Source organism: Eumetopias jubatus, unplaced genomic scaffold (genome assembly GCF_037043125.1).
Source record: "Eumetopias jubatus isolate StellerSeaLion01/CBP00866 unplaced genomic scaffold, mEumJub1_p1.0 scaffold_13, whole genome shotgun sequence".
In the NCBI taxonomy this organism is placed as follows: domain Eukaryota; kingdom Metazoa; phylum Chordata; class Mammalia; order Carnivora; family Otariidae; genus Eumetopias; species Eumetopias jubatus.
This window is the reverse complement of record NW_028274819.1, coordinates 48865663-48890449: the sequence shown is the minus strand read 5'-3', so window position 1 is coordinate 48890449 and position 24787 is coordinate 48865663. Positions and strand designations below refer to the sequence as shown.

General features: G+C 42.0%; 1 protein-coding gene across 1 annotated transcript; it reads right to left on the bottom strand.

Annotated features, from left to right (window-relative positions):
• Window positions 1-173: 173 nt before the first annotated feature.
• On the bottom strand, window positions 174-23905 carry NRIP3 (nuclear receptor interacting protein 3). Its single transcript, XM_028116828.2, has 8 exons — window positions 23854-23905; window positions 23253-23413; window positions 7187-7348; window positions 6605-6687; window positions 4267-4406; window positions 3565-3617; window positions 3355-3449; window positions 174-3054 (listed from the first exon to the last, which is right to left on the bottom strand). The coding sequence occupies exons 1-8, from the start codon at window positions 23897-23899 to the stop codon at window positions 3039-3041; spliced, it is 756 nt and encodes a 251-aa protein (XP_027972629.1). The 5' UTR covers window positions 23900-23905; the 3' UTR covers window positions 174-3038.
• Between the last annotated feature and the right edge of the window lie 882 nt (window positions 23906-24787).

Genomic DNA, 24787 nt, shown 5'->3' with positions numbered 1-24787 from the left:
AGCAATGGAAGAAATGAGGACCTCAAAGCCTTGTGTTCAGAGGACCCTATGAGAGAAACACTGATGTAATTAGGCTGTGCCTGGGTTCCCTCACCTTCCAGGGGCCCTGACACAGAGACTTTGTCAGACAAGCACACAGAGAAGAAGATTTCACTTTATTGTTACATCAATCTCACAAATAAACCCGACACAGCCAGAAACACTGAGCAGGTAAAAGTGCCAATGTAGAGGCCTGGCAACAGGAGGAAAGAATCCAGTTCCATCTCCTCCATGTTTCCAGCCTGGAAAGGTATTTTTATTACACAAAAGTCAGGGCAGCTGATACAATAAGTGATCCATTCTACAGACACTTTGAGCTAAGGAATAGAAAATCTTACCAGGTGGGGTCTGTGCAGGGCAAGGAAATAGAAAAGTCAGAAAACATTTTTCCTCATATAACTCAGGCATAGATATACCAAATGACAAAAACAGTATTTTTCAAACTTCCTGTATTTGAGATGGACATCTAATAAGGAATGAGAGGAGTACTAGTTCTATAGGGTTACTTCCTGCTACTGCCTGCCTCCAGAACACAGTGTGGGTAGACACTTTCTTCCCACATCCTGAATCAGAGGTGCCAGAGAGAATTTTCTAGGATTCTGGGAAGAACTAACCTTACCTTTTCATCTTGCCAGCCCATGAAAAGTAAATCAGGTACTCCCTCATGAATATCAAGGAGATATGGGCTATCAGAATAATCAACTTGGCAGCATTTAAAGATTAATGAAGCTCAAGACTTCCCATAGTTGTCTTTAGACATTTTTAGGTACCTCTATCAAGCCTGAGGTTTAAAGTACAATTATTTGGCTAGGGAATTCAAATGATCTGACTGCACTGAGATTATGATACCCTAAGCTCAGATCACCCCAACTATTTCTATTCTAAAACTGGCAAGTCAGTGACTGATTCTCAGAACCCAGAAAGATCACTAAAGGCCATCTGATCATCCCTCTGATGCCACAGAATCATGAACTCAAAGGGCCAGAATTAGTCACATCTTTCCAACACCTAAGAATTCCTGGCCTCACCCGGTCCACAGGGAATCCAAATAAGGATAAGCCAGGCCAAGGAACTTCCAACATGCCTCACCTGTGGCCAAGAGTCAAGGCTTGGAGTGGAATTTTCAACCTGGGGAGGAAGGGGTGAAGTATTTCAACTCAGTCTTAGGATAAGGAGCAGGCCAAAGTGGTGCCATGATAGGCAGAGGAGGAGAGTGGAGAGGCCTCAACGGAAAGGCACAGACCACCCCCCCGCCCTGCCCAGGCAAAAATGGGGTGAATTTGGAGGGGGTGCTGAAGGCCGATAAGGAGGTCTGGGGGTGACCCAGACCCAGCTGCCTAGCTGTTCAAATGAGGGTCACTAAGTTCCTAGTCTTTAGGGAACTTCTGTAAGTCTAAAAACATTCAGAGTTCCAAAGAGTTATTTGATAGAGGAAGTCGCTGAACACTTGACGAGATTGTTGCTGGGACCTGGCAAAATTCAAAGTGGGATCCATTAAATGCTCTGGAAACTACTGCTATGAACCAAGGGCAGACTTGGAAATCTCTTAAAAAGATATTCACAGCTGATTATTTTTCTGACTTCTCCATGTACTTCTATGACCAAATTGAAAGGGAGATTTCATTACAGGTATCTGTGTGCCTAAACTGACAACCCAACAAAAAAGCTTTGAGACACCCCTGTGATCTCCAACATTTTGAGAAGGGTCAGCAGACATTGGGCAGCCAGAAAAAGTTGCCCTTAACATTGTCAGCTCTTGCCCTGCCTCTTTCCTTGAAGCAGAACAAGGCTGAAGAGTTTCCCAACCTTCAGTTCCCTGTCTGGAAATTTCATTCCTGACCTCCACCCCAGAAAGGTTTCCATAGGTAGGACTTCCCACCAACTGATTCTACCTAGTACTTCCTTCTATTCTGGGTGTGCTTGGATTTTTTTCATCTCCTTTCCCTATTTCTGACCCCAGCTACTTGAGTCTGTGGCAGACAAGTAACAGTCTGGCCAGAAATACTGACTAGATCTTGAGGGTATCAATGTCTAATAATGATCCCCAGATTATTTACCAAAGCCTTCAATTCCATCTCAGAAAGTGATTAATGTTCTTCTGTCTGTGGTTCCTTCCCTCTCCTCCTCTCCAAGAATTTCAAGGTGAGAGGTCACCTCACTCATTTTTGTACCCTCAGCTTTTAGGCACCAAAATAAGGTCCTAAATGTGACAATTTGGGGCAGAGACTTTTAGTGGACTTAGCACACAGGAGAAAGGGCTACCCAGATCCTCCTGGCATCCAACCCCAAAGCAGATTTTTCCCCTACCTTGCCTTTTTAAAGCCCTTACCTCTTTATCCTCCTCTCAAGGCCTGAAGACAAAAGAGGCAGCATGGGAGAATGAACATAGCCTTGGCTTGTCAAGTCTGAGTTCTAGGTTCCTCTGCCACTGACTTAGTATTAACAGCTTAGACAATTAATTTGCCTCTCTGGACCTATAAATGAAAAAGTTGGACTAGATGATCTCTCTGGGCTCTTTCAGATAAAGTTATTTTTGAGAAATCAATGAATGAATTAGAAGAAATTCTAATTCTGAGACATAGGTATCTTGCACCTCTTTGGAACAACTGAAAGGAGGTAAAGGTCAGGTTCCTGTTTATCATATATTTTAGCTATAGGAAAAGAAGCAAGTGTATCTATGGAGAAACAGAACCTGGCAGCCCCTATACTGGACTAATAAAAGCAAATTCCTGAAAGCAGAGAAGTAGGCCACAAGTGAGACCTGGCAGTGTCAAAAGGTCTATAAATTAAGTGATCAGAGGAGTAAAAAACAATGGCTATAACCAGATAAGATCTCTAAGCATGGACTAAGAGGACTGGGTGGGAAGGAGCCCCTGGAGCTTCTATTAGAGGGAAGGACTTGGTCCACAGCAAGTTGCTACTGCATTTGTTCAAACCCAGTTTTCTCAATCTGTCAACCTGGTATGTGTGCATATGTGCAGACATGCTGCAGTCTGTAGTTATGCTTCTGAAGTGCTGAAATGAGAAAGAAATAGAAGAAATGATACCAAATCCAAAGAAGTTAGGTTGAAGGCAAGTACAATTTTAGTTTAAAAGCTACTTATTTTCCCCACCACTCTGTGCAGTATCATCACTACTTATTCTGGAATGTGGGCTAGAGAGTTTTTTAGGATGGTGAACTCTAGGGGTTGGGGATGGGTATACTTGTGGTAAGACTGAAGGATAAAGGCAGGACAGAACCCAATATCCTGTGTGAGAACCCCTCCACTTAATGACAAATGGATTTTACTTGACCTGACCCATTTGGGCACTTACTTGTCTTCATTCAAGGAAACTGTCTCCACAAAAGGGATTTCTTCCTTGTCTGTCTTCCCCATGATCAGCCGGTGCTTATCCAAATTTATGATGCACTAAAAACAAAGGAGAATCACTGGTCACTGTCAGTGATCCCACTGTCAATGGGACATGTAAGAGGACCCCTGCCTCAGAGAGTAAGAATCAAAGGGAAAGTAGAATCAATCCTACCTTAAGGGATCGGAGAGTCTGGAGACCAAGGGACAAGTTTTTCTCATTGTCCTCTAAAAAAAAAAAAAAATTAAGTTCCAACTATTGCTATGTTAGTTTAGAAGTCAGCCTTATCACCATTGGGTTCCATCTAATCTTCCATCCATCCATCCATCCATCCATTCATCCAATAAACATCTGTTGAGCATCTATTATATTAAGTAATTTTCCCAGATCATTATAGTTCAAAGGTAATAGAGCCAAGATTCAAACCTAGGTAGGTCTTTTAAACTCGAAAGGACAAAGGCCTTTAGATAAAACCCAGGAACCTTGAGTAGTCTAGAGTAGAGTACAAAAGGGAAATATAAGAGTGGGGGAAAGTTATCAAGCGATTTATGGTGAAGGAGTAAGGGGATCTTGCCCTCTACCTCCAACTAGCTCAGGGAAAGCTCTCAGGAGCCACTTTCACTGGCACACAAAAATGTTTCTTACCCCTTACATTTTTTTTATCCTGAATTACACACTCCTTTTTCTTAGTGCTCAACATGTCTTGAATCTGGTACTTTGGAGAGTAAAAATTGGGACAAGTCTATAGTACAGAAAAAGGGAAACCTGGGATTTTGAAGTCAATATATACAGGCATGAGATCTTATGAGGGTTTGGTGGAAGTAGAGAGGGGGTTTACAATAGGGGTCCATAGGTCCAGTTCTCAATTCTACTCACCAACCACAGCTGCTGGACAGTCCAGGCGGAGGGAGCCCAGTGTGATCACCAGGTGTTCAATATGACCCACTACTTTCAGATGCCGGGGTAGAGAAAGCTTCTCTCCTTCATGCTTGTGAGATCTGACATGCTCCTTGAGTCTGCACCAGAGAGGGAGATATCAGAATCCTCTTGGCAGAGGTTTCTGATGGAATCTGATATTGTCTACCTTATGACACCCATTGGTCTTTTCTAGGGATTTCCTGGGATTAATTTGCCAAAAAATGTGCTAGCCAGCCTATACTTGTTTCAGAACTTTGTCCTACATATGCCGGGGGATATAAAAAAACGAAAAGATTCAGCTCCTATTCTCAAAAAGCCATGTCACTATCTGTACTGGTGAAAAATGAAAGTTGATACACTCAGAAAATCCTATCCTGCATCCTAACATCCCCATCTCTATGCAAGGCAATTTAGTTAACACGTCTTTTTACCCCTCTGTGGGTAAAAGATGTCAAAAAGGGCAGGAGTTTGTCCTAATTTTAGAAGATGCTTTTTGTTCAGTGTCTAATTTTCTCTTTGCCTTTTCTATTTCAGTTTATCCTCATCAGTTAGTCTTCAGCTATATTAGTGGAGGCTGGTACTTACTTGATAAGTGCATTGATATTGATATTGATATTGATATCAGCAAGGAATATCATGGGGAAAGTCTTTATTAATTTAACTTGTCTCTGCACGGGAGGAAGAAAAGGAATAGCACCCAGGTTTCACACAGTTATATAAGCAGATTGGAACAGCCAGCACCCAAGCTATCATGGGTTGGTGGATAAAAACTTAATTATGGACTTTCTGTGCCAATATTTCTGCTTTACTCCATTTCCTCTCTTTTAGTGTTACAGCTCATCCAAAAGAAAAATAATTGCAGTTTTACAGATGGTTATTAATTCCTCTGGAACCACGGCAGACTGCTGCCTAATTATGCACCAGGACATTATTAGTCTTTCTGGAACCATCATGTTGTACTTTATCTCATCTCTTCACCACATAAAAAAGCTCAGGATTCTTCCCACAAGAGCACTTGTGTCCTGGACTCCTCCCACAAGCCTAAATAGCAATGTACAAAACCCATAGAGCCAGCCTCAAAGAGTCACAGTGGTGGTGAGGGGTGAGGACAGGGTAGAAACAAGAAGGAACAGATCAGGTAGCAGAGGTCACCAATTATACAAATCAAGCCTTGTTCAAGTCCTACCTCAGAGTATGAACATCTTGAAAGCAGCTTAAAATGAACCATTATATCTGCCATAGTGATTGTTTCAATACAGAGATTAAGCTAGGGAATGATTTGTTGTTCTTAGAAAAGTGGAAAAGGAGATTGGGTTGATCCTTCCAATTCTGGGCTAGACCTTAGGGCTCATCTAGTACTTAGGAGGGAAGAGAAGGAAGAAGACATGAAAGTACCAATTGACCGAAAAGGAAGAGAGATACAAAATGGCTTTCTCTGACTAAAAGAGGAAGAACTCAATTCTAGCTGTTAAAGAACCAAAGACATTCAATATCTGAGGCATCTGCCTCACACTCAATCCCCAGCAGGGGCAGCAGTAAGATTTGATTTTACATGTTCTTTACAAAGAGGAAAGGCACTAAGAAACTATTGGTCAATCAAACCTATAATGGTTTAGGCCCAGCAGCAATAGCAGTTCTATTCTTTTTTTTTTTTTTTTTAAGATTTTATTTATTTATTTGACAGATAGAGATACAGTGAGAGAGGGAACACAAGCAGGGGAGGTGGGAGAGGGAGAAGCAGTCTTCCCACGGAGCAGGGAACCTGATGCAGGGCTCGATCCCAGGACCCTGGGATCATGACCTGAGCCAAAGACAGATACTTAACAACTGAGCCACCCAGGCGCCCCAATAGCAGTCCTATTCTAAGTTCTGATTGATGCTTCTTGGGATGGGCAGTGTGGCCTCCAGAAGGACCCTGAGTAAGCTGAGACCAACCACATCCCTGCTTTTACTCATCTGGGATATACCAACAGGACTGCTCCTTCTAATTTGTTGTCTTTGCAGGGCATATATCAGGATCAGGGCATGGCTAACTATGAGCCAAGGATCTCACACTCTCTCATTCCAGAGCCCAAAGGTCTTCGCTCAGAACTTAATTGGTGGGAGTTAATGGAAAACCTGATGCTTTCCTGGCTTGCTGATTTCTCCTAGGTGCCTGAGAATTCAGCTGATATTTGAACTCTGCATACTTCTCTTGGAACCTTGGTAGAGACCCTCACCATCTCTAACCCCAAAATAGATTCAGGCAAAGAGTGCATAAGCACCTGACTCCCACCCAGCACAAGTGGCTACTTACCCCAGTCTATCCACACAGGCTGAAGAGATGAGATTATATTGACAGCCTGTGTCAACCAAGGCTTTCACATCCTTTCCAGCACACTGTGGAAAGGAAACATACTGTTCAGCAGGAGCCTGAGAAGCAAAAGGGAAGGGAGCAAGCAGCAGATGCGACCTGAAAGGCAGGGCTGGAGAGCATCTCACAATTATGGGTTGGTAATGTCTCATCTTTAACCACTGCAGAGTCTCCTTTTAGGAGCCTTTTTTCCTGCTGAATCTAGAGCTGACAAAGGATCCCTAAGGATTTTCAGTATTTAATTCTATATACTAAGTAGCTCTTAAATGTGCACACGCTCGTGTGTGTGTGTGTGTGTGTATCACACACCCTTTTGCAAATCTGATGAAAGCTTTTGTCCTTTCTCCCATAAAGATGCACATGCATAAAAATATTACATACACTTCCTGTAAAACTCACTTATGAATTCTATGATAAGACCCATGCTCTATACACTTTGTAGGAGAGGGCCCCACTATGGGAATCACAATGGGCCCACATCCTACTCTCCAGAAAACCCTGGAAAAACTATTCTCAGAACATTACCTGGCAAGAAACCAAAATCATGTCATCATCGTCAGACTTCTTTAGTCCCTCAGACTTAGCCTGATTCAGTTTGTTGGTCTTGGAGGCCCAAGGGACACGACTACTTCGAAGTTTAGACAGATTGGTTTCCATGAGGCGCCTCTGCAGAATGTTATGAGGTTGCTTGAGGAATAGAAAGCAGAAGATCCTTAGTGACGGGTCGTTTCCCCCTTTTCCCATTGTCCCCGAGGTACCACAGAAATAATAAAGAAGCCTCACATAACTGAGCTCCACCTTTGCTTCTTATTTATTTTTCCTTCAAGCCCAGACTTCATTGGTATTATCAGAGCAGGTACTACATAAATCGATTTGTAATAGGCCACCTTGGATGAGTGAAAGATCAAGGTGGGACAGCGGGAATGTGGCCAGGGCCAGCGATCACTCCACGGCTCACGAGAACCGAGCGACCCTAGGATTCAGATTCCCTAGGCCTGAGGCCTTTCCTCCCCTGACACAGGCATTTCAGGAGAAATGGCCCTAGTCTATGTGGAATAAATGTATCCTCCCAGGGAACTTGTAGAAGAGGCAGCTTGTTCTCACAGGCCAAAGAAACCTACCCAGCACTGGCTGTCAGAAGCTCTGCCTACTTCTATTTCAAGTTTTACTCGCTTACCGTCTCAGCTTTTGGACCTAGTCTGCACATACCTGGGTGGCCTGACTCTCCTGTGGGCTGAGTAGCCCATGGGGTGGCTGGGGTGGGGAGAGAGGAGTTCACACCTGCTGAGCAATCCTCTCAGGAGACAATCTTTGGAACCTGGCAGAACCCACAGGAATAATCCTTACTAACATCCTCTGGACCTCAAGAAGCATAAGGCAACTCTTGCCATATTCTTGTTAGCCATTCTCCCTCTCTCCCACGGGCCAAAAAGTGGGAGAGTAAAAGGGGCAGAGACTTACCAAGAAACAGGAGACTTACTTAGACCTTATATCTATGTCAGGATACCTAATGTTGGGAGGCAGAATGAGGAATGTGAATTCAAGTCTGCTCTTGGACAGAACTTAGAGAGTTCACAGGGCAGCCATATCCATGCTCTGCTCTTTTTACCCAAAGTGGCCTCTAGAAAATGTTACCTCATGATAAGGACTCATTTGACCTAAGGAATTTCTATACACAAGCATCTTATTCTCAGTTTACAATAATATTTAAAATCTCTCAAAGGGAAGACTCCAAATTTCTATGTAACACATACCAGATGCCTCTCAATTTTAGGGGGAAGAAAATCACTCTTAGAAGCTCAGAGCCTAGAATTTTCCCAGGAAACGGGGCAGAACGGGGTAAGATAATGATATCTACCACCTTACAATTTCTGAGGAAGAATGGAGTCAGAGCCATGACTCACTGTAACCCTGGTGAGGTGAAGAAATGGATTCCCAAAATACACTGATTCTTGGCAAGGCAGATTCTAAATTAGTATCCTTGGGAAAAGGAGAGAGAGAGAGAGGCACTTAAAAGAAACTGAGAGCTTCTTAACTTGATAAGGAGCTAGAGGAAGTGCTAACTCTGTCAGATTTCCTTGGAGAATGATTTGCTCCTCAAAAGAAACAAATTCTTCATTCTTATCTCTCTCACTAATAAGCCTGGATTCCTAGCTCAAGTCATATTAAAGCAGGGTGTCTCCTTCTGTCAAGTCCATGCTCCGCAGAATCAACTGAATTTGTACAACTGTAAGCTGATTTTGTAGAACTGAAGATTAGAAAGGACTTCAAAGGCTAATAAATGAAAGCCCTCCTCACTGAAAATTTGGGGCTTTCCTTCTACATCAGTCTTGCTGAACATGGCTTTACCTCAGTACTCCTAATCTTTCAAAGGAGTCTAATCATCACTGGACAGATGAGGCAAATGAGGAAAAATCCAAAATTATTTTCCTTGAAGTCATCGCTCTTCTGAATTTTCCTCCTTCCCTAGTGAACCCCTCCTCCTCAGGTTATAAAACATACTCAAAGTTCTCATATATTGGGGAAAAAACACACAACCTCAGACCCTGCCTCCTCAGCTCTATATCCTCCTCTAATTACACCCTTGTCTTAAATGGTCTATTTTTAAAGAAGCCAAAAATTTCCTGATATCCTTCACTGAGATTACTTCTGATCCCACATCAATAAAATCTACTTTCCAAATCTGGTAGATATTTTTCAGCCTTCATTTTCCTTCACTTCTCTAGGGCATTTGACCCTGCTGACAATTCCTGTATTTGTTCTTTTCTTCAGTAAACAAAAGTTTCAAACACATGCTCAGTGAAAAAATTCAAGTATCACTGAAGTATATAATATCAAAACGGAAAGCCTCCCAACCTCTCAACCTTTTCTCAGTCCCACTCCCTTCAAATAACCACCCTTAAATTTAGAAGTATATCCTTCCAAAACTTTTAGTACAAACATATACAAAAACACAATCATATACTGTAACACTGTTCTAAAATTTTCTATTTTTATTTATATACGAAAGACATTTTTCTATGTCAGTACCTATAATTCTCTTTGTCCATTTTTACAACTAAAAGTATTGATAGTATAGTTCAGGAGTTGAAAATTCACAGCTGGTAAACCCATATGAACCTCAGGAATATTTTTCTGTGGTCATTTTATTATGCCTACATGTTTTAAATGACAGTGTAACTGCACATTTACCTCTGCTCCCAACCAAAATTTCACTAAAATCATAATCAAGGAATAAGGCCTAAACATACAAAAGCAAAAAGAACAATAAAGGAAACAATAGCAAAAAAGAGAGACAAAATTTTGGAATCTGAGAAGCAAACAGAAAAGTGGTAACTGACCTAAGAGTAAAAAAAGCTAAGTGCTTCACACCATTCCACTTCACACAATGCTAGAGTGGCAGAGACTGCCAGTTGTTTACCAAAATCCATGTTCTCCTATTCTTACTGTATAAATACCCAGATTATGTTTCCCAGCCTTCTTTGCAGTTAGGCATGGCCAGAGGACTGAGTTCTAGCAAATGGAATGTGAGAAGTGACATATACCACTTTTAGACCTGACCCATAAAAATATCCTGTGCACACTCCTCCATTCTTTTCCTCTTCTAACTGGTTAGAATGGAGATGACCCTTGGGGTAACCTTCTCGGAGGTCACGTGTTGAAGACAGAAGAGCCACTGTAAGCCTGGGTCCCTGAGTGACCACATGGAAGAGGGCTGTCTTGCTGACCTTTCTACTAGTACTGTTACTTAAGAAAAAATAAACTATCATGTTTGAGCTATTACATATTTTGTGGTCTAGCTGTAAAAGCAATTTTCCTATTCAAACTAAAACTCTGAAAAGGCTGAGGAGTTAGAGGTATTAGAACTTCTATGGTTAGAGGGTGGGAAATAGATTAGTATAAAGCCTGCATAAAACTCTCACTTGACCCAGACAACTGGGAAGTATGCCAAAAGTTTATTCTTTTTGAAATAGTAACTCAAAAGACTCTGGTTGGTTAATAGTTTGTCTAAGCTTAGAAATTATGTACTGTCAGATTTCTAGAACAGCTAAGGACGAGGACAGAGTGCCACACGAAGCCAGAGCTGAAGGATATGGGTTTAAGGATTGAAAAAACCCACACAGATCCTCATATAATGAAAGAAAAAAAGACCCACAACAAGATTTCACATCACTATGAATTTCTGGAATATTATGAGTGACAGAGATTCCAAAAGCTTCCAAGGAGAAAAAGATGATCCAAATACAAAGGATTAGGAACCAGAATGGCATAGGACAATTCAATGGTAATAATGGAAGCTAAAAGACAATGGAATAATACTTTTTTAAAAAATCTGACAGTGCATAATTCCTTAACCTAGCCAAACTATAAATCAAGACTCAGGAAGCTTGAGTCATCCCCAAGAAGCTACTGAAGGATATGCTCCACCGAAATGAGGGAAACCAATGAACAAAGAAAAAATCATAGGGTTCAAGAATAAAGGATCCAATAGAGGAGAGACAAAGGACATTCTGAGAATGGCCCTGAAGGAAAAGTCTAGGATATAGGAAGTGTAGCAGGCCTTGAGAACAATATACATGTATTTTTTATAAAAATATTAAATGAAAAAATATACCCCATATATTAGGAAAGTGTTCAGCCACAAGAAAAACCAACTTACAATGGCTTAAATGGAGGTGTATTTTTTTCTCATACAACAAGAAGTCGGAGGTAGGCAGATGCTGGCAATAATTCAGCAGTTTAACAATTTCAGGGCTACTGTCTCTGTACTCTTGGATATCCCCTCATGGTCATATGATGGGTGCCCCACCTCCAGGTATTACATCTACATGTAGGAGGAAGGAGGAAGGGACTATGTGCCATCTATCCCTTTTATCAGGAAAGCAAAAGCTTTCCCAGAAATTGCCTCAGTATTTTTCCTATATCTTTCTTGGTCAGAATTCTCATGGCCAGTCTTAACTAAAAAGGGGTTTGGGTGAGAATCCAGCTTTTCTAATTTCTATAGAGGAGTCAGGCAGGTAGAAAACGGCTGAGAATGGGTGATGATTTAGCTATCCAACAGTGTCGGCCAACTCATGCAAAGACCAAAATGTGTGTGTGTGTGTGTGTGTACATACAATGTAACTTAGGCAGGTATAATGCCAGTTCACCCTATTTCTTACCTCTTTCTTGGTACCTATTTTCTTACATCTGCCCTACTTTCTGCATTTTATTTTCAAGTTTTTATTTAAATTCTAGTTACCGAACATATATAGTAAAATTGGTTTCAGGTGTAGAATTTAGTGATTCATCACTTACATATAACACCCCATGTTCATCACAACAGGTACCCTCCTTAATACCTATCACCCATTTAACCCACTACTTTCTGCATTTTAAAACAGCACATCCTCTACAGACATTTGAATTTGTGGTACAAATGTACCTCAATTTAACTACTAATGGACATTTAGATTGTTTCCACATGTCTGTGATTAGAAACAATGCTACAGTAAAACTCAACATTCCATTTTTCTTGACACTCTCCTCCACTGGCTTCTAAAACCACCTTTCTGTCTAATGGCCACCTCTTTTACTGGTTCCTTTGCCTCTGCTCATTTCTCAAATCATCACTCGGTCTTTGGTCCTTTTCTCATTGTACATATCCTTTCAAAGCAAGCTTAACCACTTTCATTGCATAAATTACTATCTTTATGATGATGACCCTATCTCATGCCCAGACCTCACTTGAGTTTCAGACACATAGATCCAACTGCCACTTTGAACTTTCTACTTAGACATTCCACAGGTACTTTCATACTTAACTTGTCCCACTGATCTTTCCCACAAAACCTGCACTTTCTCCCTTATTCCCTATCTTGGTGAATGAAACTCTGCCTCTTTAACACCTTATATTTCTCTCTCCATTTCTACCGTTATTGCTAAATTCAAGCAATCTCCTAAAAGATTACTTTCATGGTCTCCTTACCCTACAGTGGTTCTCTGGCCAGCTATATCGAACACAAAATCTTCAATTTAACATTTAAGATCTTCCACTAACTACCGCTCATCTTCCTTCCCAATCTTATCTTTATTCCTCCATGAGGTCTTTCTATTTTCTTTTTTTTTTTAAGATTTTATTTATTTATTTGACAGAGAGAGTGTGCACACAAGCAAGGGGAGAGGCAGAGGGAGAAGCAGGTTCCCTGCTGAGCAGGGAGCCTGAAGTCTATCTAATTTCAGCAAAATGACCAGTTGTCACACACTACCTTGGGCAAATCGCTACTCTGGCTAGGCATTACTTTTCTCAAGCCTCGCTTTCTTCATCAGTAATAAAATAAGTTTAAGCTCCAAAGCCCTGTTCACTTTTTAACATTCTGGATCATTCCCCTTCCACCAACTTGTAAAATGGCACCACCATACACCCATCCATTCTTTTTTTTTTTTTTTTTAATAAGATTTATTTGTCAGAGAGAGCGCAAGCACAAGCAGGGGGAGCGGCAGGCAAAGGGAGCAGCCTCCCTCCTGAGCAGGAAGCCCAATGCGGTACTCGATCCCAGGACCCTGGGTTCATGACCAGAGCTGAAGGCAGACGTTTAACCAACTGAGCCATCCAGGCATCCCAACACCTATCCATTCTTGATTCTTTTCTTTCCCTAACCCTCCCTCCCAAAGTACTGCTGTTGTTTCCTCTAAAACATATCTAGAATTGATCTACTTCTCCTCATCTTTACCTCCAGTCTGATCAAAGCCACCATCACTTTTATTCTTGTATACTTACAGAAAAGTTTCAAGTTTGTTAGACCTTAAAAATACAATGTAGGGACACCTGGGTGGCTCAGTTGGTTAAGCGTCTGTCTTTGGCTCAGGTCAGGAACCCAGGGTCCTGATTTCGAGTCCCACGGCATCGGCCTCCCTGCTGGTGGGGGAGCCTGCTTCTCCCTCTCCCCACCCCCTGCTCGTGCTCTCTCTCAAATAAATAAATAAAATCTTTAAAAAAAATGCAATGTAACTTTTCCTCTAAGTTTTATTTTAAATAATGCAATTTTTAAAAAAAATTTAAAAATTTTGAGGTAAAATTATTTTAAAAATTTTTAAAGATTGAGGTACCATTACATTATACATACATTATATTAGTTACAGGTATATGACACAATGATTTCATATTTATATACACTGCAAAATGTTCACAATAAGTCTAGTTAACATCCATAACCATACATAGTTACAAATTTTTTTTCTTTTAATGAGGACTTTTAAGATCTACCCTCTTATCAACTTTCAAATATGCAGTACACTATAATTAACTACAGTCATTATGCTATGCATGATATCCCCATGACTTATTTTTTATAACTAGAAGTTTGTACAATTTGACCACCTTCATCCATTTCACCCCCATGCCCTCCAGCAACCACCAATCTGTTCTCTGTATCTATGTGCTTGGTTGTTTTGTTTTTGTTTTGTTTTTTAGATTCCACATATAAATGAGATCATATTTGTCCTTCTCTGACTTATTTCACTTAGCATAATACCCTCATGATCATCCATGTTGTCACAAATGGCAAGATTTAATTTTTTATGGCTGAATATATATGTGTATGGCTGAACATATATATATATTTTTTTCTTTGTCCATTCATCCATAGATGGACACCTAGGTTGCCTCCATATATGTATATTTCTTGGCTCATCATTTCTTATCTGAACTACAAAAAACTCCTAACTTGTTTTCTGCCTCTTTTCACCCTTCTTCCAATTCATTCTCTCTACACAGCAACCAGGGTGAGTTTTTAAAAAATATAAGTTAGATAATACATTCCCTTACTCAAAGCTCTTCAATGGCTTCCTGTTGTTCTTTGAACAAAATTCAAACTTCTTACCATGGTCTATATGGTTCTGCATCATCTGATCCCTGTCCATTTCTCCAACCTCTATCTATATACCATATACATGCCACATTCCCTTTATTCATCCACACCTCCTTGCTCAAAAACTTTCCCATTCCAATGCCTTTGCACTTGCTATTCCCTCTGTCTGAAATGTTCTCCCACTAACACTTCAAATAGTTAGCTTGCTCTCATCTTTCAAGTCTCAGCTCAAATGTCACTTCATCAAAGACATCCTCCCTACTATTTAAAGTGGGTACCCCACCACTTTAGTTATTAACATATCCCACTATTTCTTTCATAGTAAATATAAATTATTTTCCTTATTTACTTGTTTACTATTTCACTCCCCCACTAGATTGTTAATTCCACAAGGGCAGGGACCTTAATTGTCTTTGATCACAGCTATATCCTTAGCTCTTGATATAGTACTGATCGAACAAATCTCTACTCCTTACTTCTTCAAAAAGCCTTTCTTGATTAACATCATCTAGTTCTTTCTTTCAGAATCCCTTCAATACTTACATATTATATAATCTGTACTACTTACTTTCCCACTCCTTGACTATTGCTTTGGAAATTTACTTAAGTGGTTTATCTTTATGTTTATTGAAATACTGGCTTTCCAAGAACTGTCTTCTATTTTCCTGATGTCCTTCAAAATACACATTAGTAATTAGCTAGAAAGGTGCAACAGGCACTCTGGTAATCTTCAGGACATAATTCTCAAGTCATCCTCCTGACATGGATCTTGCTTTATGCTTTACCTCAACAAGGTAACTACTAACCTAAGCAGTCCCTGGTTCTCTACTGTTCCTGAAATGTCACTGCTAAACCCTAACCAGGGTTTAGGCATCTAAACCTTAGCAGCAAATTCAAATGTGCTGCCTTCATTATCATCAGGAGTTTCTGAAGGAAATGGGCTCTGTGGGCAGTGCTGTATTCTGGGTAGAAATAGCTGAGGTTCCTCAATCTGGCACCCAATATGCTTAAATAACTCTTCTAATCAGGCTGTAGCGTGGGAAGTGAGGTGAGAGGAAGTAGACTGTACTGTGAGAATGCCACAAAATCATGATTTGAGCAAGAACTTCTAAGGCCACTTTCTCAATCCCTTTACCTATCTGCACTGAACCCAGACAGAATCAAACTAATGGAATTTTGTGGTCCACAGAATAGACCAGACTGGGAAATTGGGGAAACGACATAAGTCTACCTTCTTTGTAGCATTTACTCCCAGAAGAGAAACCCAAGGTTTCTAGCTAGCAATAGAACCACAGCCAGAACCACTTAGAAATAGGGGTTAGCAAATACAGTCCACAAGCCAAATCCAGCCTGATGCCTATTTTTACAAATAAAGGTTTATTGAAACACAACCAACCCCACTCATTTACTGTCTGTGGCTGCTTTTGCACTATGATAGCAGAGTTGAGTAGTTGAAATAGAGACGGTTTGGACTGAAGAGCTGAAAATAGTTACTCTCTGGTCCTTTACAAAAAAAGTTTGCCAACCCTTGCTTAGAGTAGTGTTTAAAATATATGTTTTACAGAATTAGACCTATAAATACACAGAACAAACTGATGGTTGCCAGAGGGAAGGGGGTGGGAGGGGTGAGCAAAATGGGTGAAGGGAAGTAGAAGATACAGGCTTCCAGTTATGGAATGAATATATCATGGGAAGAAAAGGCAAAAAATGATACTGTAATAGCACTGTATGGTGACAAATGGTAGCTACACTTGTGGTGAGCATAGCAAAACCTATAGAGAAGTTAAATCACTATGTTGTACACCTGATACCAATGTAACAATAGTGTCAACTATATTCAAATAAAAAATTAAAATTAAATAAATAAAAATAAAAATAAACTGTTGAGAGAAAAACCCCACCAACCTCAAAATCTGTACCTGCCAAATTACCCTTCAAAAGTGAAGAAATAAAGACTGTCTCAGAAAAACAAAAATTGAGGAAATTTGTTGCTAGTGATGTGCCTTGCAAGAAATATTAGAGAAGTTTTTTTAGAAAGAAGGAAAAGGATATAAGTCAGAAACCTGGATCTCTATAACAGGAAGACCTCTGTAAAATCAATAAGTGAAACTAAAATAAAACCTTTCCTTCTTATTCTTTTTTTTCTCTTCTTCTTATTCTTAATCAGTTTTTTCAAAATTATTATTAATACAGCAATAATATATTTGATTACATATGCTTTTATATAATGCTTTTATACAGTATATGCTAATATATTCTTATGTATAGGTGAAATGAAATTAATAACAGCAAGGACACAAGGGGTAGGAGAAAGGAATTAGGATTATTTTGTTATTATAAGATGTTGAGGAAGGTCACGGAAAAGACATGACCACTAGTTGATCCATGAGTTGGGACTGTACCATCCAAGACTCTTACCCCCACCCCTGTCCTTGGAGTGTGAATTCTATTCTTTCCCACTCCTAGAGGCTGCTCCAAGAACACAGCCTTGAGACAGTGCTATGGTGTTGAGAACACCTGCATGGTATGCGTAAGTGAACCTGGTCAAGTCCTCCCAATAAACTTTTAAAAATTTGGTGGGCAGGTGCAGGGATCTACTTATCTTAGTGATGCCCAAGACAAGCCATATATAAATTCCCTTTGCTTATTCAACCTGCCACCTACCAATAAATTAAATTAAATTAAAATAAGATAAAAATAAAAAATAAAATATATGCTTTAGAGTCAGACAGAGTTGAGTTCAAGTTAGTAAGAACTTTGTAGGGCATCTGTGAGGATTAAATGAGATGTCCATATGGAGCATTTAACACTGTGTCAGGTATACAGTAAGCACTCAAATGTTGCTAAGTATATGTCTGTGTATGTATGTATTTAAAATTCTCATGCTCAGCCTAAAATTGAAGCTGATTACCATTCACCTTTTTTTCCTAAAAGGGCATGAAATCATCCTATTCCATTTTAGTCCTTATTTAAAGTTTGTAGATAAACATGGACTCCTGATTGACTCTCATTTCAAGTCTAATATATAGGTCTATCAGGTCTTGGAAATCTAAAAGAGCACCATTATCTGTGCCTTCTCTTCTCTGTGTACTAGTTGAATATACAACATGTGACCCATTCTACCCCATGGAAACATAGACAAGTTGTCTCTGGGTTTACAGCTGCTCAAAAACACATGAGGATCTATCTAAGGCAGGCTGTCATATTGCCCTAGACCTTCTGTGTGACCCACTGACATGTTATTTCAAAGAGACGAGCCTTGTTCCTGATTGTTATCTGCTTTGTGGGTTGGTCTGAGACAGTGGTTTCTCAGGTGCCCATGGTGGACTGCATTTTTGATAGGAAGGATTCACACACAGTCAGGAATTAGACCAGATAAATCTGTAAAATTCTTACTCTGAGGTTCTACAGGGCACACTCTGGCAGGAGCCTCCTCTCCATAACATCTCATAGTCGTTGACTCACCATAAAAAGATGAAACTGTAATCAAATGTTGATCTCCATCACCATTGTCACATCAGGCCAGAGTAATCACTTCTTCCACTGAACTCCCCTAGTGCTTATTGACTGTAACACCTTGGCAACTAACATAGACTTCCTGGTGGTGTTATTTATCTTCTTGTGGAACTGTCTACTCAACAGCTACACTCGATTAACTAAGAGATATTCCAAACTTAACTCATTCAAAAATCAAATTCCTGATTCTTATTCCTTATCCCTAATCTGCTCTTCCTGTAGTCTTACCCATTTCAGTAAATGGCAACTTTATTCTTCCAATTGCTAGATCAAAAACCTTAAGGTCACTTCTGACTACTCTTTCTTTCAGATCCTTAATGTAATCTATCAACTAAACTTGTCAGCTCTACCTTCAAAATATATCCAGGACCTGATCTTTCTTTGTCCCTTTCACTGCTATCACACTGCTCTGAACCACCTTCATCCTTCACCTGGATTACCATATAACAGGCTCCTAATCAGTCTTCTTGCTTCTACTCTTGCCCCTCTTCAGCCTAATCCACACAGTAGTCTGAGTAATCTTTTTATAAAATAAGTCATGTCATGTTACCCCTCTGCACAAAGTCTTCTACTGGTTTCCCATAACAGATTAAAGGCCAACTATCTGTACAATGACCTATAAGGTCCTGAGTTGTCTGGCCTCCCACTACTCCTCTGATGTTATCTCCTATCACCACCTTGCTCATTTTGCTCTGGCCACGATGACGTTCTTACAGTTTTTCAATCACATCAAGTACACTGACACTTCAGGCCTCTGCACTTTCTGTTCCTTCTGTCTAGAACATTCTTTCCCAAGATATTTTGCTCTCTCACTTCCTTCAGTATCTCCTAAAATGTAATCTTATCAGAGAGGCCCTCCCTGACCACCTTTTATAAAGTACAAGTTTCCTCTCCACCCTACCCTGGCATTGTACTCTCTATTCCCCTTACCCTCATTCATCTTCTCCGTAGCACTTATTGCTACTCGATATATTATATATTTACTTGTTTTTATTTTCTGCCTTCTCCCCTTGCAACAATACAAGTTCCATTAGGACAGAAACTCCATTTTGGTTCACTATCATATCTTTAATGCCTAGAGTACCGACTGACATGTAATAAGCATTCAATAAATATTTGTGGAATAAATTAATCTAACCTGTCCTTCCCCCTAATCTATATAAACTTCTTGTAGAAAGAAACTTTGCTATCTTCTTTGTGGTTTGAGCACCTAGCACTGTGTCCTGAACACAGCAAGTGTTCAAATAATGTTTCCTATAATTAGGACACAATCACAGCTCTGGAAATCTTCAGTTTGCACCAGATCCTGGTATTATAATGGTATTTCATGCTCCTCTTCTAAAGCTCCAAAGTTCTCTGATTCAAAACCTGTAGCATTATGGATGTCTTACGGCATTCTGATCAGGTAGATCAGATACTCAGAGTACAGAGCTAGTCATTTCATGGTCAGTTTGTTTTGCTATGCTCCATCATCCTTGCTCTGGCCTCTATTTCTAATGCTAGTGAGTTTTTCTTTTCTTTTTTTTTTAAAGATTTATTTATTTATTTGACAGAGAGAGACACAGCAAGAGAGGGAACACAAGCAGGAGGAGTGGGAGAGGGAGAAGCAGGCTTCCCGTGGAGCAGGGAGCCCAATGCGGGGCTCGATCCCAGGACCCTGGGATCACGACCTGAGCCGAAGGCAGACGCTCAACGACTGAGCCCCCCAGGCGCCCCTCTAGTGAGTTTTTCTGAAGCATTTGGCTATAAGCAGAATCAATCATAGACAGGAAAGAAAAACACTCTCTCTATTGCTGGACAACTAAGGATATGGCCTGATGGTCTGTAATATTATCATACAGGAAAGACAGCATCTATTACCCCATGACAGGACTGGTTTGTTTTTTGTTTTTCTGGGGACAGGACTGTTTTGTTTTTTGTGTTGTTGTTGTTTTTTTTATAGCAAAAATACCACTTTTCACTTCTGCAAAACTTTTTCAATAATACTGTTCAGTATTTACGAGGTAAAGATAATACCAGGAAGTGAGGCTCTCACGTTGCTGGTGGGATATAAATTGACTCAATTCTATAGGAAAGCAGTTTGGCAATGTTTCCAAAGTGATGGGGCTGTTTTTAAAAATCGAAAGTCCTTACCTCAATGAAAAGAACATTTATGAAACTGGTAGCTAAGACAAAAGAAATTACAAGAGGCAAAACTCCAAGAGTGGAGATTTTTTTTCTCCAGCTTCATCAACTTTTAAAAAAATAATAAATCACACAGAATATTACTCATATCTCTAATTTTGGTTCTTAATCTAATACAGAAAAAAGCCATCACAAAATGAAAAGATAAACAAATTTAATATAAAATATAAAATAAGATTACTATCCTCACTAGACTTTGTAGCAGCCAACTACACACAAACAGAAATAGGACAAATGCACCCCCCCTGGGGTAAACAGAAGACCACATCTGATTGCCTATGGGTGCTCTTTGCTAATCCAAAAAAAAAGTTAGCAGACTGGTATCAAATAGTGAATGTTACAGAAACAGCATGGTAAAAGTAGATAAATCACAAACCCAGGAGTATAATTCTAATTTAGGTCACTAGTGTAAAGAAAACAACCCACAGTCTCCTCCACTGGCACAAACCCCAGACTCAAAACTAATTTGTCCTCTATTTCTGTACCATCAGCAACAACAAACACCTAATTTGTCCTTTCCCCTATCTCCCTCTGGTGCCATCCACTCCATTTTCCCTCTTCTATTTAGTTCGTACTACAGACCTATTCAGTTTTGGCATCCTCAGAATTTCAATTTGGTGAGAGGAAGTTGAGTCAACACTGGTCTATACCACCAGATGTATCCATGATTGAAGCAAAAGGGTACTTAAAAGGTTATTTCTTAGACTGTACTGATGCAGCAACATCAGTTCTAAGAGAGCTTAATCATGCCACCTCACCCCAGTACTCACAACTTTCCTTTCCCTACCTCAATCTGCCTTGGTTTCTGTGACCCGTTCTAGCTCTTCTGTGCAATCCTTCACACATTAAGGGTGTGAGAACAGTGAGAAAGGGATATCAAGTCCATGGCAATGGTGTGGATGGAGGTGGGGGGGGGAGGGAGAGAAAGTGTGGTCTCACAGTAATTCAGGGTCTCATTCAGGGTCTCACAGTAAACTGCTGTGCATCATATCTATGGCAATAACTTTCTTCTTAAGGATGCTTCCTCATTCCAGGCTACTGGCTATGTTTTATGTTATAAGCTCCTGTGTGGTTCAACCGACACAGACTGGAGTCAGAAAAGCAGATGGAATTCTTCTTACATAGGATGAAGTAATATAAGGAGTGCTAAGCAGAAGGATGGAGTGGTAGTTTCTCAGGGCCAGGGCACTCTGACAGCCCAGGACAACCAATCCAGCATATGGGGAAGAAAAACATTCCACATTTACTTCTTTTCCTAAATACTCCCTCTTTATTCATTCCTGAGGCTTCTAGGAACTATGATTATTTTGGGCTGAAGGTAAGAAAACTTAGACCTGGTTTGCTAAATGAATCTAGACTGCTTTAAATTGAAAGAAGGAAAGAAAGAGAGTTCTCTTTTCTAGGAGTGTACTTCAGTCACTCACCACTCTGAGTGAGCATAAATTAGATTGACTATCCTGTGGCTTTTGCAGGAAGACTACCTTTGGAAAACAAAACAAAAAACAAAACAGCAAAATAACTGGGTAGCCATCCCCTGCTCAAAAATAACTAAAATTATTTTTTATCACAATGGAGGAGGGCAAATCTGATATTAGTATCTGTGTGTCATTAGAGATGTTTTTTAAAAAGCAAGTGGATTCAGAAGTTCTTCATAGTCATCTGGGGCTTGAAATGGCAATTTCAGTGAACCAGGTTACACCTTTCCTTCCCTGCCAAATTAAATATTCCAAAATCTCAAAAAATGCTGAAAAAATTGTACAGAGCACCTACCTCATTTAAAAGACATTTAACTAATGCTTCACAAGTTATTGCCCAGATGAATAAAGTGATTGTGAAATTCAAGAAAACTACAAGAAGACTCCAGATAGGGGCACCTGGGTGGCTTAGGTGGTTAAGAAGCTGCCTGTTAATTTCAGATCAGGTCATGATCTCAAGGTCCTGGAATGGAGCCTGTGTTGGGCTCCATGCTCAGCAGGGAGTTCGCTTGAGGATTCTCTCTCTCTCTCCCCCTCTGTCCCTCCCCCCCTGCTCTCGTGCTCTCTCTCTCAAATAAATAAATCTTTAAAAAAAAGAAAAAGAAAACTTCAGATAAAACCACAAAGCTAAACATGTATTTGACCCAGTACCACTACAGTGACTGAAGGATGACAGTCAAATATAATTCTTTAAACTAGTGACCCTGAACCACCCATCCCCCTCCTGTAGAGGACAGCATGGTCTTTGAACCCAGACCTCCAGTCTTGAAGTTTCTCCTTCTTAAGGCGAAGAACGACCCTGCCAGAAAAAAGCCTGCACCAGCTCCAGCTCCAGAGGATAGCTGGTCAGTGAGATGGAGCAACCTGGCTTCCTCTCTCTAGCCACTCTTTGCGGGTGGGGGTAGAGTAGGAGGAGAGATGAGATTGATGAACAGATGTCTGGGGTTCAAGAAACCTTCACATTCGACCCTTTCTCTCTCTCCCCCCTCAGCATGGAAGGTTAAGGCAGATAAGCCCAAAATCAAACGGAGAAGTAGATTTTGCATAGGGGGAAATGGATTTAACAAAATCATCTGGGATGGGGACTGCCAAGAAACACCCCCCCGCCTTTCCCACCTCTTCCTCTCCTTCCCACACCCATTAGGAGTCACCTCTGTCTGGGTCACTGGACCCGCCAAGCAGCCTGGCCAGGCGAGGCTCAATCATGCAATCAAATTCGGTACTACGAGTAAGAATAACGGGAAGGAAAGGCAATCAGAGGGCCAGACGGCAGGGCAGGGTCTCCTACTTGAGAGGACAGAGGCACGAAGGGAAGAGGCAGAGCGGAAGACAGCGCGAGCTGGTAAAGCTACGACGGAATCCCAGGGAAAGCGAAGCAGGGAGATGCTGGATGGAGAGGAATTCAAAACAGCAATAGCGAGACAGCGGCAGGAGGGGGCGGGAGCAGGGGCCTGGCCGGTGACTCAGTGAAAGCGGCCAAGGGCCGGCCCCGGGAGCCGCACGGCGCGAAGGTGACCAGCCACCGCGCGCGGGCATCCCGAGGAGGGCGCGGCCGCGGGGGCTCACCGTGTCCTTGGACGAGCCCAGCTTCTTGAGGCCGTCCAAGGGCAGCAGGTCGGCGGAGTCCTTATGAATGAACTGCACGGCCTGTTTCATCCGGCGCTGCTGTCGCAGCGACGCCGCTTCCCGCATGTCCGTCTCCTTGCGGCCGCCCTCGCTGAGGAGCCCTGAGTAAAACATCGCTGAAGCGCCCCCGGCCCAGCGTCCCCGGTCGCTCCCCGCTCGCCGGGCGCCCTCAGCCTCGAGCTCCTCCAGCTCCGCGAGAGCCGCGCGCCGAGCATTTTATAGCCGAGCGTGACGTCACGGGGAGCAGCCAGTGCGCGCGCGGAGGGGCGGGGCCAGCACAGCGCCCCCACCGAGCGCGCGGCTACCCGGCGTTCGCGGCCGCTGTGGGTCTCCGCGCCGCCTCCGTGAAGGGAAGGACCCGCAAAGAGGGGCGACGCTGGCTGGACTGACTCAGAGCGCTGAGGGTCTACCAGGCCCGCTTTACCCAACCGCCCTCTCCCGTTGTGGGTGCCCTGCATCCCCTGAGCCGGGATAGGGTGTGGGTGGCCCCACGGTGGAGCAGCCTCTCCCACCCCAGCCGCCGCCCCCGACTCACGCTCACCTGGCCACGCCGTGGCCGACCCCGGGATCACCGCCAGCTGCGCCATGCTCCAAATCCCTCCCTCCGCGCAGTTGCTCGGCTCCTCCGCGCCCCTCCGGGAGCCCCAGCGTCCACAGCGCACTTCAGAGTTGGGAAGGCTCAGGATTTCTGCAACTTCATGTCGGTCCCCACCCACCAGACCACGTGACTGGGGAGGGGGCAGCCCCTGAGGGCGGGCTGGAGCCGGCTTTCCGGGGACCCTCCCCACCACCACCACCACCACCACTGCCCTGGCTCTTGGCACCCTCTCTCCGAGGGGCCTTGCGTCCGCCCTTCGACCGGGGCCGCAGGGGCGGCTGGAAACCTGCGGGTCAGCCTAGGGCTGAGGAGTGGCGATGGTCCCCGCCTCGCGTGCCCCACACCTGCTCTTCGGAACACCGGGCAGAAAAGCACCTTTTTCAAAGCCAAAAACTCGGGGTTACCGTTGGGGAGGGTCTTTCACTCTCCTCTCCGGCGTGCTACCAGGAGCAACGGAATCCAGTTTACCTTTGAGTCCTTCCTACTCACTCTCAAGCCATTCTTTAAAAAAAAATAATAATAATAATAATAATAATAGACTTTAATTTTTTATTTAAATTCAATTTTAAAAATTTTTTAAAGATTTTATTTATTGGAGAGAGTGGGAGAAGCACACTCCCCACTGAGCAGGGAGCCAGATGTGGGACTTGATGCCAGGACCCTGAGATCATGATCTGAGCGGAAGGCAGCCACTTAACCCACTGAGCCACCCAGCCGCCCTATTTAAATTCAATTTAGTTCACATATAGTATAGTATTAGTTTCAGGGGTAGAATTTAGTGATTCATCAGTTGTATATAACACCCAGTGCTCATTACATCAAGTGCTCTCCTTAATGCCCATCACCCAATTACCCCATTCCCCCACCCACTTCCCCT

Excerpts from the sequence above, each read along its gene's own strand:
- NRIP3 (XM_028116828.2), bottom strand. The coding sequence starts at position 23,899 with ATGGCGCAGCTGGCGGTGATCCCGGGGTCGGCCACGGCGTGGCCAG. Across the intron at positions 4,407-6,604 it reads GCCTGTGTGGATAGACTGGG|ACTCAAGGAGCATGTCAGAT; the intron begins GTAAGTAGCCAC and ends TCTCTGGTGCAG. Across the intron at positions 3,618-4,266 it reads CTGTCCAGCAGCTGTGGTTG|AGGACAATGAGAAAAACTTG; the intron begins GTGAGTAGAATT and ends TTTTTTTTTTAG.